General features: G+C 31.4%; 1 protein-coding gene and 1 long non-coding RNA gene across 2 annotated transcripts; both read right to left on the bottom strand.

Annotated features, from left to right (window-relative positions):
- Window positions 1-697: 697 nt before the first annotated feature.
- LOC134240043 (uncharacterized) lies at window positions 698-4,310 on the bottom strand. Its single transcript, XR_009986343.1, has 4 exons — window positions 4,190-4,310; window positions 3,758-3,985; window positions 2,379-2,510; window positions 698-829 (listed from the first exon to the last, which is right to left on the bottom strand). It is a non-coding gene; the product is annotated as an uncharacterized LOC134240043 (long non-coding RNA).
- An 836-nt stretch (window positions 4,311-5,146) lies between these two features.
- Window positions 5,147-6,121, bottom strand: LOC134240033 (uncharacterized). Its single transcript, XM_062722151.1, has 3 exons — window positions 5,958-6,121; window positions 5,620-5,823; window positions 5,147-5,313 (listed from the first exon to the last, which is right to left on the bottom strand). Exons 1-3 carry the CDS (start codon window positions 6,022-6,024, stop codon window positions 5,147-5,149), a joined length of 438 nt encoding a protein of 145 aa, XP_062578135.1. The 5' UTR covers window positions 6,025-6,121.
- Window positions 6,122-15,256: the final 9,135 nt, after the last annotated feature.

Here is a 15,256-nt window from a genome sequence, read left to right as displayed (position 1 = left end):
ATTCACAGAACCTAAAAACTTAAAAACTTTCAAGGGACCGGGAGTAAAGAATCTGTCACTAAGTACATCGCTGGTTTGAAACCACTTTTCTGAAAAGAAGATTTCTATTTCAAATGAAACAGACTAGACCCGGTTCTTGTGCCTCAGAAAGTGCTGACACGAAAAGCACTGTTAATAAATTCTGAAATGCGTTGATTTTGCAGCGCCCCATCGCAATTGATGGCCTCTCTATCTGAGTTATTTTTTTAACGGGAAGTTAACGACCAAACAGAATACAAACACATGCTCATAAGAAATTAATGCTTATGCAATCATTGCAACGGTGAAAAAAGTTTGCATAGTGTAATATATGTAAAGCGTGAAGAAAGGATCTGTAGAATCTTTTAGAATAGATCATATAAATGTCAAGGCAGTTTGAAATAAATATTGAAAATAGTGTGTTTTAACCTTATTTTAGCACCTTTACACAACAGGTTTTTTTTTTAATTTGAACAAACTTATTTTCAGAAATTATGCTGTCAGCTTTCGTATTATAATGTATTTTCTTCGACGAAGCGCGAATACGTGAAACTCAAACGAGGATAGTAGAACCCTGTATACAGTAATGTTGACAAAATAATGCATGGATACATTTTTTCAAGACCGATAATTCATACGTATGTGAGAGTTTAATACATCAGCCATTACTTACTTTGATCGCATTTCTCTCCTCTCCATCCAGGTGAACACTCTCCAGGACATGATCCATTTACGTGGTAACACGGTTGATTTTCAATACACTGCCCACATTGAACAGAACATCCTTGTCCATATTTACCAGCTGGACATTCTAGACAATATATATAACGAAAGTTGATGCACAAAATGATAATAGATCTTTACTTTTTTCACTTTTGTTTTGTTTATTCATGGCATGTCAAAACCTGTTATAAAACCACTTTAAAAAGTGGTCATTCTTTATTCTAGACTAAAGAGGGGATAAATTGATTCTATTTGTGTTCTTATGTAATATCCCAGTGTTGACCACAAAGACGAAATGCATGAGAATTTGAGAAGTGTTGAAAAAGCTCAAAGACAGTGGTCACTTTTGTATTGCCAATTTTTTGTCAAATTGGAGTTTTGAAAAATTACATCAACTGCGGTACACTAAATATCCGCAAGATTCTTTAACTCACAAGTACTTATTTTACATGTATTCATTTGTTGAAAATGCAGGAAAGAAAACTTATCGTCGCTGATTGATTGAAACTGTCGGTAAATATTTTTCTTACATTGTTTTAAGTAATCATGTGATATAATATCTAAGAACATTTCATGTATATCAATGTGATATAGTGTTTAATGCACACGTAACAACGTTGTAACACAAGAATATCATGTACATTGTAGAAAGGTTTCCCAAACCCAAATATACCACACAGTCTGCCATTACACTGTCATTATACCCACACTTTGGAATATTCTACACTACTGACACATTGTTTGTTCATATAAAACATTTCGATAATGAACTGTGGTCGACATAATAATCCAATAGCAACACATAATTTTGAAAACAGCACAAACCGGAATCAAGGAAATATCAGAATTCTGTTTTGGTCGCCGCAATGACCGTCACCCCAACGTATTGAACAGATATACAAATTAGTTGTTTTTTTAGACAATTTTTTAGAATTCATAGGAATATATTTTATCGAAATTGAATGGATATAACCAATGATAACAGATACAATGTTATCAGAACATAAAAGTTTTGAGTTGTACGTCACATTTCACAGAATGTGCCTTTTCCTTCCCGTGTAAGTTTTTGGATAAATCATGCTTTACGGGGACATAAAATCAAGTCGGCTTATAAAGAAGAATAATGGGGAAATTGAAAATTCGTGAAAGGCCTTGCCTCAAAAGATTACATAAATGAGAAACTCCCGCTTAAATTTGAAATCATCTTCACGGTAGAGAAGTACTACAGTGACTTTTTTTTAAAAATATGTCTTCTTGTTTCTTTTTTAATTAAATACATGATTATATATTAATTCCCAGGTTTTTAAACAAAATGGTGTCTATATTAAAAGGAAAATGTTTGATCTTTTTACTTGTCTACTTGCTACAGTCAAAAGCATGGCTGTAATTACTTTTCTTGATTTGTTGACCAATCTTTTACATTTACAGCGTTCCATAATACTTTTGAATTTAAAATTCAATGTATTTGAAAATATTGTTTTATTGTTATTTGTGACAATACTTTGATTTTACTGTAATCCTCCAGCACTGCTGAAGTGTCTGAATAAAAAAAGTAAATCAAGAGAAAAAGAACTTTCAAATTAAAAAAGTAAAGACCCATCAAATTTTCTATCTAAGAATAATTACTACAAAAATACCTTTTTCACAATACTCTCCAGTATATCCATTTTTACACTCAAAGCATTCTCCAATCTGAAAGTGGCATGTGTTATTTAAACAGTTCTGAGGACATCTCGTGCAGTTTTCTCCGTAAAAGCCCAGGTCACATCCTTCAAAAAATGCAACAAAAGAAGAACTAATAACCGATCTTCAAGATAAATTAGTGAAAAATAACAGTGTCATGTAGACACCTGTTTGCAAGTTCAAAAAGGATTTATATTACTAGCAATGTAGCAAATATTTTTCCAATGATGAACATGGCCTAAACTTAAAGAAAGTGTTACACAAACAAGAAAAACACTAGATTTTTTTTTACTCATTTCATGTAGTTCTCAATACTTCACATTTTACTTCTGGTGAAAGCTTGTTTTTTTGTCAAATGAGAAAAAAGTGAGGTTTATTTCCTTTCTCTTATGCAAAATTAAAAGTGAAGATAACCGATCACGTTTACATGTTTAAAAATACTGCACGATTTCTCATATATAAAATAAATCATGCATATGGAAAACACACTTATAATAGAATTGACGCTTAAAGCGAAGTGATTATTCATTTCATCAATTGTATACTTCAATGATCTAAAGAATAAGGCTTATAAGACAGTAAAGCTCTCTTTCCCTGATATTTATTTCGTTTTAAGCGTGTTTTTCTGTATATGAAGTTTTCGAAAAGTAGATTCGCTTCATTAAAGCAAAACACGTTCTTGTCTATATATATAAATGTTAATTTATACAGTTGTAATCCAAAATCATTTCCGAAAATTTCTTACCAGAATCAAATTAAAGAATATGGTTGTAAAATATACTTATGAAATTTACAGAAAATAAGAATTACTTTACTATGGAGTGAGTAAAACAGAGAAACAGTCAATTAAGCAATTGAATCATTTGTTTAAAAATAATGCTCTCTAAAGATTTTTAAAAAAAGTAATATAAAAATATAGGTAAAACCGATAATTTCTTAAGGTCATAATGTATGTTATCGAGAAAATTGCGTTATTTCCGTAATCAGAGGGAAAATACTTTCTCCTTACACTTTCGGAATACAAGCTAAATCAGAATATGTCTACATCAATAGCATTAGATACTACGCCTTGGATTTTAACAAGCAATCGAAATCGCGAGTGTCTAGATATTTTTGCATGTATTTTTTTTTTTTTGAAGTTTTGAGATATCGAAAAAGAAACTAATTTTTCTTTTCTTATTGTCATTTAATAGTCTGATGAAGGTTCTGTAGAAGAACAGACAGTAACACTTAAAAATAGAACATTCTTTAAAAATTATGACAGGGAATATTAAAAAAAAGATGGATAACACTTTTGTGTTTTTCAATCAATCACAGAGAAATAAAACGTTACCTTTAACTTCGATTTCACATATATTTATATAAGAAAATTCGGATACATTTGGGTAAAACGTAATATTCCTTCTATTGTAAACAGTGACGTAGCGACCGGAAGTGACACAGTCAACAGTGATGTTATTTTGGGGTCTTTGTTGAATATCGTGTTGATAACATAGAGTTCCTGACTTCCAGTCTTTTGCCTCTGATACATACACAGAAAATCCAGACAAGGTGCTGCCTTCTAGTGAGAAATAAAAGAAAAATGAATTATAACACTTCTTGTTGATTTGTGTAAAGAATAGTCTTGGCTTTGCCAAATATTTATATGATATGATTAAAATTATCTGTCCACATATTATTGCAGAAATAGCTTATTTTGAAATTCATGTTATAATACCTTTGATCAAATTTCATTTCAATATTTACTCCACGGCAGCAACCTTACTTTGACATTTTACAGCTACAGGTGATCCTGATGGACAGCCACGTGATCCCTTTGGACATGTATTTATGTTAACTTCAATTCCTGTACAGTTCAAAACATTTTCATAAAATGCAATCGATGAAGAACTTGTAGCCACGCTATGAAGCGGATTATCTCTGAAAATATCAAATAATATTTCTTTCCTACAAAAAACAAATTAGGGAAAGTGCTGAATCATATCTCAAATGAAATAAGTACTTTAATAACTAAATTAATTCGAGGAATATTCGTCTTTTATCTGCCATTTAAAATAAAATGAAAAATAATAAAAGACAAATACTCGCATTTGATTTACAGTTTAAACTTGCATGCCTCATAAAAAAGATTGGGGACTTACATTTACATCACTTAATAACAAATGATACATGTACCTATACTTTTTTACATGTAATTGTTTTGACGTCTATTAATGGTTAATATATTGTTTTAATTTCTATATCCCATGCCTTATTTTTTTTATCCAAGCTCTTTTCAAAACTGATCAATTAATATGACATGAATATAAACTTCACTGATTATCAACCTATATAATATGTAAGGTTACCACATATATTTATTTTTCCCCTCACAATACGTTAAATTTGTTTTATTGACTTTTGATCTTGAATACTGTTCATTATCTCCGTATGTTTCCTTTGACTAAGTTGCAATTTTGTTTTATTTAATAATATTTTACACACGGGTTGTGTTTTTAGAATAGCCATTTCAGGAGGATTTCTTATATGCATTTCAACACGCGTTCAAATGTAAAAAAAAACTTAATTTATTTAAAATAAAATTGATATTTGAAATATCAATATGAAGAAATGCTTAGGTACATGTAAAAAAAATTCCATCGATTGCTTTTAATTATCATCATCAGGATGAACATTGCTATCGAACTTTCAAATATAATGAAAGTCTTATAAATATGAATCCTTACGGGAGAAATCCCCAGGCCAAGCAAACGACCTGAGCATCCTTTTCTTCAAAGCTACTGGTACAGATTCTTCTTAATGGACTAGAAGCAAAGACTGATCCGTCTCCATTGGAATCAGGAAAGATACCAGAGTCAGGTGTACTTAAGTAGGATGCATTGAGACCAACTGTAAGTAACATACGTATATATAAATCTTTAAATATTTAGCATTTCGAACCATTTTCTGGAAAAATAAAAAAAAACAAACAGAAATAGCAATTGTCTATATTTCTCTTTAAAATCTTTAATATGTTTCTTGGCAAAAAAAAATACCCAACCCACCTCAATTTATTTACAGTTCGAATTAAAAAAAAGTTCAATAATATTGAAGCTTTCGATTTACAGACCAATAAATATTCTCATTATATTGATCAATGAATTGGGTTTAAAAAATGAAATAACAGCATAATATTGAACATATCTAAATGCTTACAACCCCCATGTAGGATTGATATTGATGCTATATTTTTCTTCTCCCCGAGATCCACCGTTAACCACGCCTCCTTCTGACCGGAAGCTGTCAGTGCGCAGTCCAGTAGATATGTACTCCTGTCTCCGTCCACGGCTTTACTTGGTGAAAAATATCCATTATTGTATCTAGTACTGACGCTCACAGGCTTGTTATTGGCGAGGTTTGCTTTGATAAATAATGAAAAGCAATATGTTTGACTCAAAAAAAATATTCTGACTTTTTAAAGATTAAATCAATTTGGTTTTGGCCAGTTAAGACATTGAAATGTATACATAATGCATGTATGTAAAATAACTTACCGTATTGTTGAGCATTATCAATAAATTGGAGTGAAACAAAAAATAAAAATAATTTTGTTGACTCCATATTAGAGGAAAAAGAGTGTAGTCATATGAAGGGAAAAACATCCGCATTGAATATAATAAAGTTTGTACATCCTGTCATGCGTTTCGTAGTTTATAGTCAGCATTTCGATTCGTAAACTGTATTCTTTTTATAATGATCTTGATAGCAGATGCAACGTATGATTAAGATATGGGGCTCAGTAGGGTAAATTTAGTAACCTTAGGTACAAGGCTGTTTTGTGCCTGCTTTCACAAAATCAAGAGGGAAATAAAACTGAATCATCATTCAGTCCGTCCGTCAAACAATCTGTTCGTTTGTCAGAAAAACAACAATAACCTTGGTCATAACTTTTGAATAAGAGGAGATATCACTTTTATATTTCATATGTGTATTCCCAGTGATAATACATTTATAAATATAATATGATCTCAGACAACCTGAGCTTCGTCTAGAAGGTATTTCTATTGAACTGGTCTATTGGATGTTGGACCGCTTACGGCAAAGAATAAGCTTAGCTTAATCTTATTAATTGCATTTGCTCATTAATTGATTTCCGTTGCGTCGATAGTCTAGTGGTTAATGTGCCGGACTCCAAACCGAAACGTTGTGAGTTCAAATCCTGGCCACGGCAAGTCGACGTTGTGTCCTTGGGATTGATTGTACATTGTTTAACGTCTCTCTTGAGAATATTTCACTCATATGGAGACGTCACCGTATGGTGGTGAAGAGCTTCAAATTTTGACCTATACTCGGCACTCAGGGCCATTGAGCAGTGAGGGTTCTTTATCGTGCCAGCGCCTACCGTGACACGGGACCTACGTTTTTAAGGTCATATCCGAAAGACCCGTGACTTTCACTTCTAGTGCCGAACGCTTGGCGAAGGAACAGTCACTAACTTTGTTTACGTCTTAGGTATGACGCGGCGCCGTGATCGAGAATGGAACCCGGGCCTCCCGATCACGAAGCGAACGCTCTACCCCAAGGCTACCGTGACCGGTGTGTGTCCTTCGGAAAGGCATATTACATGAATTTCCTCACTCTACCCAAGTGTAAAAAGTTATGCTTGAAAAGCGCTATGAAAAAATAATTTTTATTATATAATGTTATTATTTTCATACATTGGCGTTCAGCAGTGATCAACCTGATGTCAATTCACGGAGAACAATGCAAAATACATGCATTTACCCTAACAAAAAAATACTGTAGTTAACTATAGTTAGCTATAGTTAACTATAGTTAACTATAGTTTACTATAGTCAACTATAGTTATAACTTTGACACTTTGAAAACTTTGATTTACTATAGTGATAACTTTGACACTTTGAAAAACTTTGATAAAAACTTTGACACTTTGAAAAACTTTGGCGAAAACTTTGACACTTTGAAAAACTTTGACGAAAACTTTGACACTTTAAAAAACTTTGGCAAAAACTTTGACACTTTGAAAAACTTTATTGAAAACTTTGATACTTTGATAAACTTAATTGAAAACTTTGACACTTTGAAAAACTTTATTGAAAACTTTGATACTTTTAAAAAAATTATCGAAAACTTTGACACTTTGAATAAAAAAACTTTATCGAAAACTTTGATACTTTGAAAAACTTTATCAAAAACTTGGATTATTTAACACTTCGAAAAACTTCATCAAAAACTTTGAAAAAGTTTATCGAAAACTTTGATACTTTGACATACTTTATCGAAAACTTTGACACTTTGAAATACTTTATCGAAAACTTTGACACTTTGAAATACTTTATCTAAAACTTTGACACTTTGAAAAACTTTATTGAAAACTTTGATAATCTAACACTTAGAAAAAGTTTATCGAAAACTTTAAACTTTGAAAAAGTTTATCAAAACTTTCAACTTTGAAAAAGTTTATCGAAAACTTTGACACCTTGAAAAACTTTATCGAAAACTTTGATACTTTGATAAACTTTATCGAAAACTTTGACACTTTGAAAAAGTTTATCAAAAACTTTGACAATTTGAAAAACTTTGGCGAAAACTTTGATACTTTGAAAAACTTTGGCGACAACTTTGACACTTTGAAAAATTTTGGTGAAAACTTTGACACTTTGAAAAACTTTGGCGAAAACTTTGACACTTTGAAAAACTTTGGCGAAAACTTTGACACTTTGAAAAACTTTGACGAAAACTTTGACACTTTGATTTACTATAGTTAACTATAGTAAACTATAGTTAACTATAGTATTTTTTTGTTAGGGTATATAAAGAAAATAAATGAAAGGTATAACAAAATAATTATTGACTATGTTCTCATGCAAAATGCAAATTTAAAATGCAAAATTTGTGGACCCCTATGGCCCCAGGCAGACAGTTTGGTTCGAGGGTTCGACAGAACTCATGTTGCCCTTGACCCCAGTCAGTAAATGAATATTGTTCACAAAAACATAATTTTTCGTCTACTCAACCAATGGCATGCCTCGTGGCGAGTAAAAACTGTATAATTAAACAGTTATATTTTTACCCTTCGCGCCTTTTCAAACAAACCTCATGATCTTCCGTGGTGTGTGTTTCATGTCTTCCTAAAATAGTTCTTGATATTATATTTTTTTGCTTTATTGTATAAAAATTGATCCGTGTTGAAAATGGCTTCCCCTCTTTTAATTTTTATCTTTAACAACAGAACCTTTTTGAGATTTGTTATTTATGCCTCTAAAACAACATTGATATGAAAGTAATCCCATTTTTTTCTAAAGTAGATCTTTTGAATATCTTACGGTTTAGATGATATGTTTTGTACAAGACCTGTATGTATGTATTATATTATGTGATTTATTTTCTTAACATTACAGAGGGTGCAAATGATAAAGCTTTTTAGACGCATTACTAACTCTGAATTGCAGAGAAGAAATAAGGAAAAAAAAAATTTTTTTTACACACCTTTTTCATTTTTTATTTCATCTAAAGTCAATTTAGTGTTCTTTTATATATACCCTTGTTGAAATACAAACATTTTCACAATATTTCCTCATACAGAGGCAGGTTTAAGATACTTATATATAACACTGTTAACAACAATATGAGGAAAGCAACACGATACAGAAATGCACAGATATGACAATGGCCTTGCAAAAGTATGGGTTTGGCATTTTCTTTTTTTTTTAAAGGGGAAAGCCTTAAAAAAAGAATGACATTATTCCTTCAAAAAATATTGAATCCGACGAAGTGCAAATTTGATCTTACATAAAACAAGATCACATTCTTAAAGTTAAGTTCATTTTCTGCAAGCATTTTAGAAAAAAAGTGCTTTAAACCACGTGAGACAGACTGACAGGCAAACAGAGTAACAGACAGACAGACGTGAACGAAATCTTTAGTATCTTCCCTCTGGTTTCAACCGCGATGGAATATTAAGTTTGACACTGTAAACGTAAATTTTCATACAAAATTCATGATATTGTCCATTGTTTTGTCTTCTTATTGAATTCTATAAGCATAGTATTTTTTTGAAATTTATTTTATTTCATTAGCCTTTACCTTTGTAACGTGGAATGAGCCAGGCTTTCCTTTTCAAATCAAAACAAGAATTTCTTCAAAGAAAACAAGAATTTATTTACAAAAAAAAGAAAAGACAATTAACTAATAAATCACACAATCACACACACACACACACACACACACACACACACACACACACACACACACACACACACACACACACACACACACACACACACACACACACACACACACACACACACACACACACACACACACACACACTCACTCAAATGATCGACCAAAAAAGATGTTATTTATAATGAGAGGAAAAAAATAATCAACAGATTTTTTTTAATCAACTGTTTTCAACACGTGTTCTTATAACTCAAACCTAAACATTAAGTATTGTCCACATCAATACGAAAGTCCACACAATTCGGATCAACACTTAAACTTCCGGGGCTGTAGTTAGACCGTTATTTGAGGATTAGTATTTCTTCACGACTGCTAGTGATTCCCTCGCCTGAACATCATCATCGATTTCGTCTACATCCACCTCATCATCATCATAATTGACATCATCGTCACCGACATCGTCATCGACATCATTGAAGTCATCATCACATCATCCAAATCATCATAGACATCATCGTCGTCATCAACACATCAGAGTACCTAGAACACCTCAGCATGGTGCACGGTCTGTTTTCCGTGCAGAAATAAACTAAAATGATGCAGTAATCTTGCTGCAAGTTATAATCACATGCTGTAGAAATTACCAAATCTGTCCTGTCCCTTACAACGTGTTACACACTGGACAGCTCTGCCGGGAATATCTAGCTATTGTTACCTGTCCTGTCAGCCCAAATTCTGCAAGGAATTCTGGATGATTTACCAAAGAGGTGCCCGAAGGGCAATACTTGAAACAAAACAAGGGGTACCATATAGGTTTAAACTAGTGATTGTTACAACCTTTTTAATCAACTCTTGTATAAACAAAGTTTTAAACATATTGGGTTAACTTCAGTTTTTTTTTCACTGGATGACTCATTTCTGATTATATCAATGACGAGTTTTTCAGAGTATGAAAACGGAAGTTACAAGGAAAGAGAAATCAATGGTCTGTAACCATGTAACGCATATTCATGAGCATCGATTATTCGATGAATTGATTGTCTGTATTCTGAACATGTTTTATCGCATAATTAATGCAATTGGATTATTAACAAGTTTTAATTACCACAAACTTGAAAAGCATATTCCAAATCATGTAATTTACCGCATCTGGCGGGTGTCACCGGTCGGCAGGGGATGCTTACTCCTCCATGGCACCTGATCTCACCTCCAACGTTTTGGAGGTGCGTGTTTGCCTTGCCCTATTTTGTCTTGTTCAATTGACTTTTATTCTTGAATACTGTTCGTTATCTCTATATATTTCACATGAGCGCTCTGAATATATTTGAAGCAAATAAATGACATTTTAAGCAAATTTATATAATTTATTAATTATGTAGAAATTATACAAACCTAAATATGTAACAAGAAATTTTTGTGTCAAAATCAGAATATCCTTTTTCAGCAAAAAAAAATTTCATTTTTAGCTTTAAAATTAACAAATTTTTCACAATATCTTTACACATTATATCAAAATATTGATCCTGAACACACATGGCATTTTACTTTTTATATGTACTTTTTCTGTAAAATTTATAAAAAAACTTTTTTAGATGTTTGTATTGAAATGTTTATAATTTAAAACTTAATTAAATATACCTCCATCAAAAAAAAGAATTTATTCATTACGTACTTTTTATTTGTCAATCAGATAAAAAAAAATTATTTAAAAAATTTCCTAATAGAAGCTTTTTATTCTTTAGTCAATGAAATTTTTGAAAAAAAAAAAAAAAAAATACTTTTTATTCCCTGAAAAAAAAAGATTGTGTTGTATATTTATCGATATCCATGATAAATTTCATATGATAAAATCAATCAAGATTTATGTACTCAATTCTAGATTTGACATTATTACTAGTTATTTCCATAACGTGAGACGGGCTGATTTCTGTATTTTTATTAGACATTGGGTCGTGAATATGAACATACTCGGATGTTTCTTCTTTTCTAGTAATAGCAGTTTCGTGGATTTGATCGAAATTGCTCGAATCACATTCGACAATTTCTTCGCAGGAATCATAGAAAGAGCCCTGTTACCAACATGATTATGACCACAGAGAGTAGTGAGACTGTCAGAGAGAACATGCTGTTAAAAATGGTGGTTTCTGCAAAAAAAAGTGGAAAATGATGATTTTTAAGTCATAGACGGAACTTAAACAATGATAGTTATAATTATCGAAACACTGTTCTGAAAGGCATGATACACTTGTAGTCATCTTTGTATATGTTATGAATATCATTATACGATTTCAGTAACTCTATGAATTCCGTTTGGTCCTAGAAAGGAGAACTTTTTCAATAATTCAGATATTTTGTATGCGTAGGGAAATGTATGACAACAAGAGAGTTTTCCTATTCAAAAAATTAATTTGAATTTGAAATATTAACTTGATATAAACATAAAATTGCTTTTTAATAATTTTCCAGAAATTTTATCATAAATGTATTATTAACTGAAAGTGGATTTAGCATTAAAACAACGAATTTGAGTGAATTAAGTGGACTGAATAACTAAGTATTAATTATACATGTAGTTAATTAAATTGATCTAGCACCATAATTCATCGAATGCATCAAAATCATAACCTATTTTATATTAAGACGAGCATTATTTCCATTATAAAATGCTCCAAGTTAACATTTTCTTTTAAACTTCCACTCAATGTTAGGATACCGGTCACGGTAGCCTAATATAAAGCCCGGGTTCGATATGTCATATCTAAAACGTAAATATAGGTAGTGACTGTTCCTTCGCCAAGCGCTCGGCACTAGAAGTGAAAGTCACGGGTCTTTCGGATATGACCTTAAAAACGCAGGTCCCGTGTCACGATAGGCGTTGGCACGATAAAGAACCCTCACTGCTCTATGGCCCTGAGTGCCGAGTATAGGTCTAAATTTGAAGCCCTTCACCGATCGGTGACGTCTCCATATGAGTGAAAAATTCTCAAGAGGGACGTTAAACAATATACAATCAATCAATCAATCAATGTTAGGATATATCAATATCATTGGATATGTAACTATGCAACATTTATTTTAAGCAAAAATATTTTAGTTAGAAGACTTCTTAATGGATGCGAGGAAGAAGGCGAATATTCGAGAAATTTCCAACTGGAATACTGTAAAATCACATCGTGGTGGATATATATACATTGGGTCTCTTAATAACTTGAAAACCACAAAACTTAAACCCCCCCCCCCCCCCCCCGTAAAATTAATTTCACAGTATTTCAAATACTATAGGTTTTTTTTCTTATGACTCCAAACAAGGCTTCATGTCCTATCTTTAAAATCATGATCTAGTTATATTTAATGACTCCAGACTGGAAATTTCGGGCTAGGTCCATTATGACGTCATAAGCGATTTAAGCTTAAATTTTCCCGTACTTTACAGCTGTGCAAAACGTATGTAGAAACGATGCTTTTTCTTTGTATATTGTATATCAAAAGTAACCCCAATATACATGTATATATCCTATGTAATATTATTTTGTAGTAGAGGTTACGGAAAGCTTAAAAATACGTTTCTGGAAAAACTGTACTTAATATTGGTGCATTTTTTTGACTGATATAAAAAAATCTTGTTAAAATCATGTTTTCGTGTCAAGTTTATCAAATAATAATGTGCGGAAACAGATTATTTACCAGGTTATATTTCTAAAGTGTCATTAAAAGAACTCGTTTTTCAAATTTGATAAATCTGTAGACATCTTTTATTTACTTGATCATATCATGACCTTTTTATTACTTTCATTAAATATTAATCTTCATTTTCAAAGGCTGAAATTGCAAAGAGCAATACAAAACAAATATGTAGGTTATTCAATCCATTAACAAGAGAATGGACAAACAAATGGATCCTATTAATTTGCTAAATTGTGCAGCAAAACATTCGATCTTTTCAGTTCGAAGATGTAAAGAGCACCATAAAATAGTAATGTTGGTAATTTAATCCATTAACATTAAAATGCAATTGGATCCTGTTAATTTGGCAAATTTTGCAGCAAAACATCTGAACTTTTCAATTTGCATAAATGTCTTCTTGTCGTTCAGTTTCCTCCACTATGATCTCTTTTGTTGAAAATCTGCGCAGAAGTTTGTAACACTCCACAAATTGTTCCTACAAAGGTGAATTAAATTTATTTTATCAAATGTCAAGTGATATTATTCATCTCCATTTTCAATGGACGACATATATTTTAAACTTTAATTTGATTTTTATATTTCATAAAATGTTTTTTCTTTTGAACTTTTTTATGCTTTATCACTTCGCACTTATAATTGATCTTTATATGTTATTTGACGTATGCAGGTTCACTGTACTTGCAAAGAAGTCTAAATTACAATGGTTCTCATTCTTAGGATAGAGTATTTCTTAATATTTTTTAATAAATAAAAGATACATTATTCATATCAAAGTATACATTAAAAAAGTTGCTTAATGTCTATAAGAACTTGTGTTAGAAATAGAAATAAACGATTTCTTTTACTCACATAGCTAAGTATATCAGAAAGCTGGTTAGCCTGCAGATATCTTGCCATGAAACACATGTCTGTTTCCCCTTCATACATCAGTTGATGCAGGGAATTTAACACAATTGCTGCCATCAGAACTTCGGTGTTAACGTTTATGTTATATTCCTTCCCAATAATCAATGGAATTTTCAAAACGTAAAGGTTATGCAGGATATATTCTCCTTTATTATGGTACCTGGGCATAAGTCAATGGAATTTTCAGGTTTTAGCATATATTTCCTAGCAGGTCTCACGATTGGTCACGACTTTAAAAAGTTCATTTTCTTCACTCCTTTTCCATAATGGAAAAGTTATTTTTTATTTAAAATATTATTTCCTGGGCCAACTTTGTTGTTTCAATAGTTCTGTATTTGCTTTGTTCCTGATTTGATTTGATAAAATGGAATTTTTAATTGGGTTACTATTAATTATTTTCTGTATTTTCTAATTGGAATTTCTATGAATATTATGATTAGCAGTCTTCAAATGCTTTATTCACTTTGAATTGCTTCAGAAACACTATGGACAATGTTTTTCAGTAAAAAAAAAAGAATGAACAGAAACCTGATTATTGAAAAAAAAATAAGCAAATACGTCATACTTAAACTTTGCAATTGAACTCAGAGAAAAGACACTTGTTAGATATTCTGTCGAAATATCTTTAAATTAATAAAAATACTTCTTCACAGAGCCGCTACATTGAAGATATTTTTTACGTCATACCTACATTTTAAAAATGCATTTTTTATGAAAATCATATATTTTTATTTCCTAGTAAATGTAACATTTAGCTGCACAATCTTTAAAATATAAGTTAAAAAACTGAAACGAACTTGTGCATTATGATAATCGGCTTTTCTCTATCCAGTGTCATGCTTGTTACGGCATCAATGATGTCAGAAAGCTGTGTGGTGTTGGAATACACTGAATCGTCTGAAGGCATAGCCTGTACAATTCTGACGTCGATTTCTTCATCATCCCCATGCTTCGAGATAAAATAGAAAATCCAAACATAATGAACAATTAAATACGAGGGTTGTCCGTAAAGTTCGTGGACAAGCCAAAAATCTTATAAAAGTTGTGTCATTGATAT

Source organism: Saccostrea cucullata, unplaced genomic scaffold (genome assembly GCF_032062105.1).
Source record: "Saccostrea cucullata isolate Sc308-1 unplaced genomic scaffold, CSIRO_AGI_Scuc_v1 ctg14645, whole genome shotgun sequence".
Lineage (NCBI taxonomy): Eukaryota > Metazoa > Mollusca > Bivalvia > Ostreida > Ostreidae > Saccostrea > Saccostrea cuccullata.
The sequence above is the reverse complement of the archived record's forward strand: the minus strand, read 5'-3'. Positions and strand labels throughout refer to the sequence as shown.

What these genes read in the sequence shown, in the direction of transcription:
- LOC134240033 (XM_062722151.1), bottom strand. Translation starts at nt 6,024, where the DNA reads ATGGAGTCAACAAAATTATTTTTATTTTTTGTTTCACTCCAATTTATT. An exon ending in TGATAATGCTCAACAATACG is followed by an intron (nt 5,824 to 5,957) that starts GTAAGTTATTTT and finishes TATTTATCAAAG; the next exon opens with CAAACCTCGCCAATAACAAG. An exon ending in ATCAATCCTACATGGGGGTT is followed by an intron (nt 5,314 to 5,619) that starts GTAAGCATTTAG and finishes TGTTACTTACAG; the next exon opens with TTGGTCTCAATGCATCCTAC.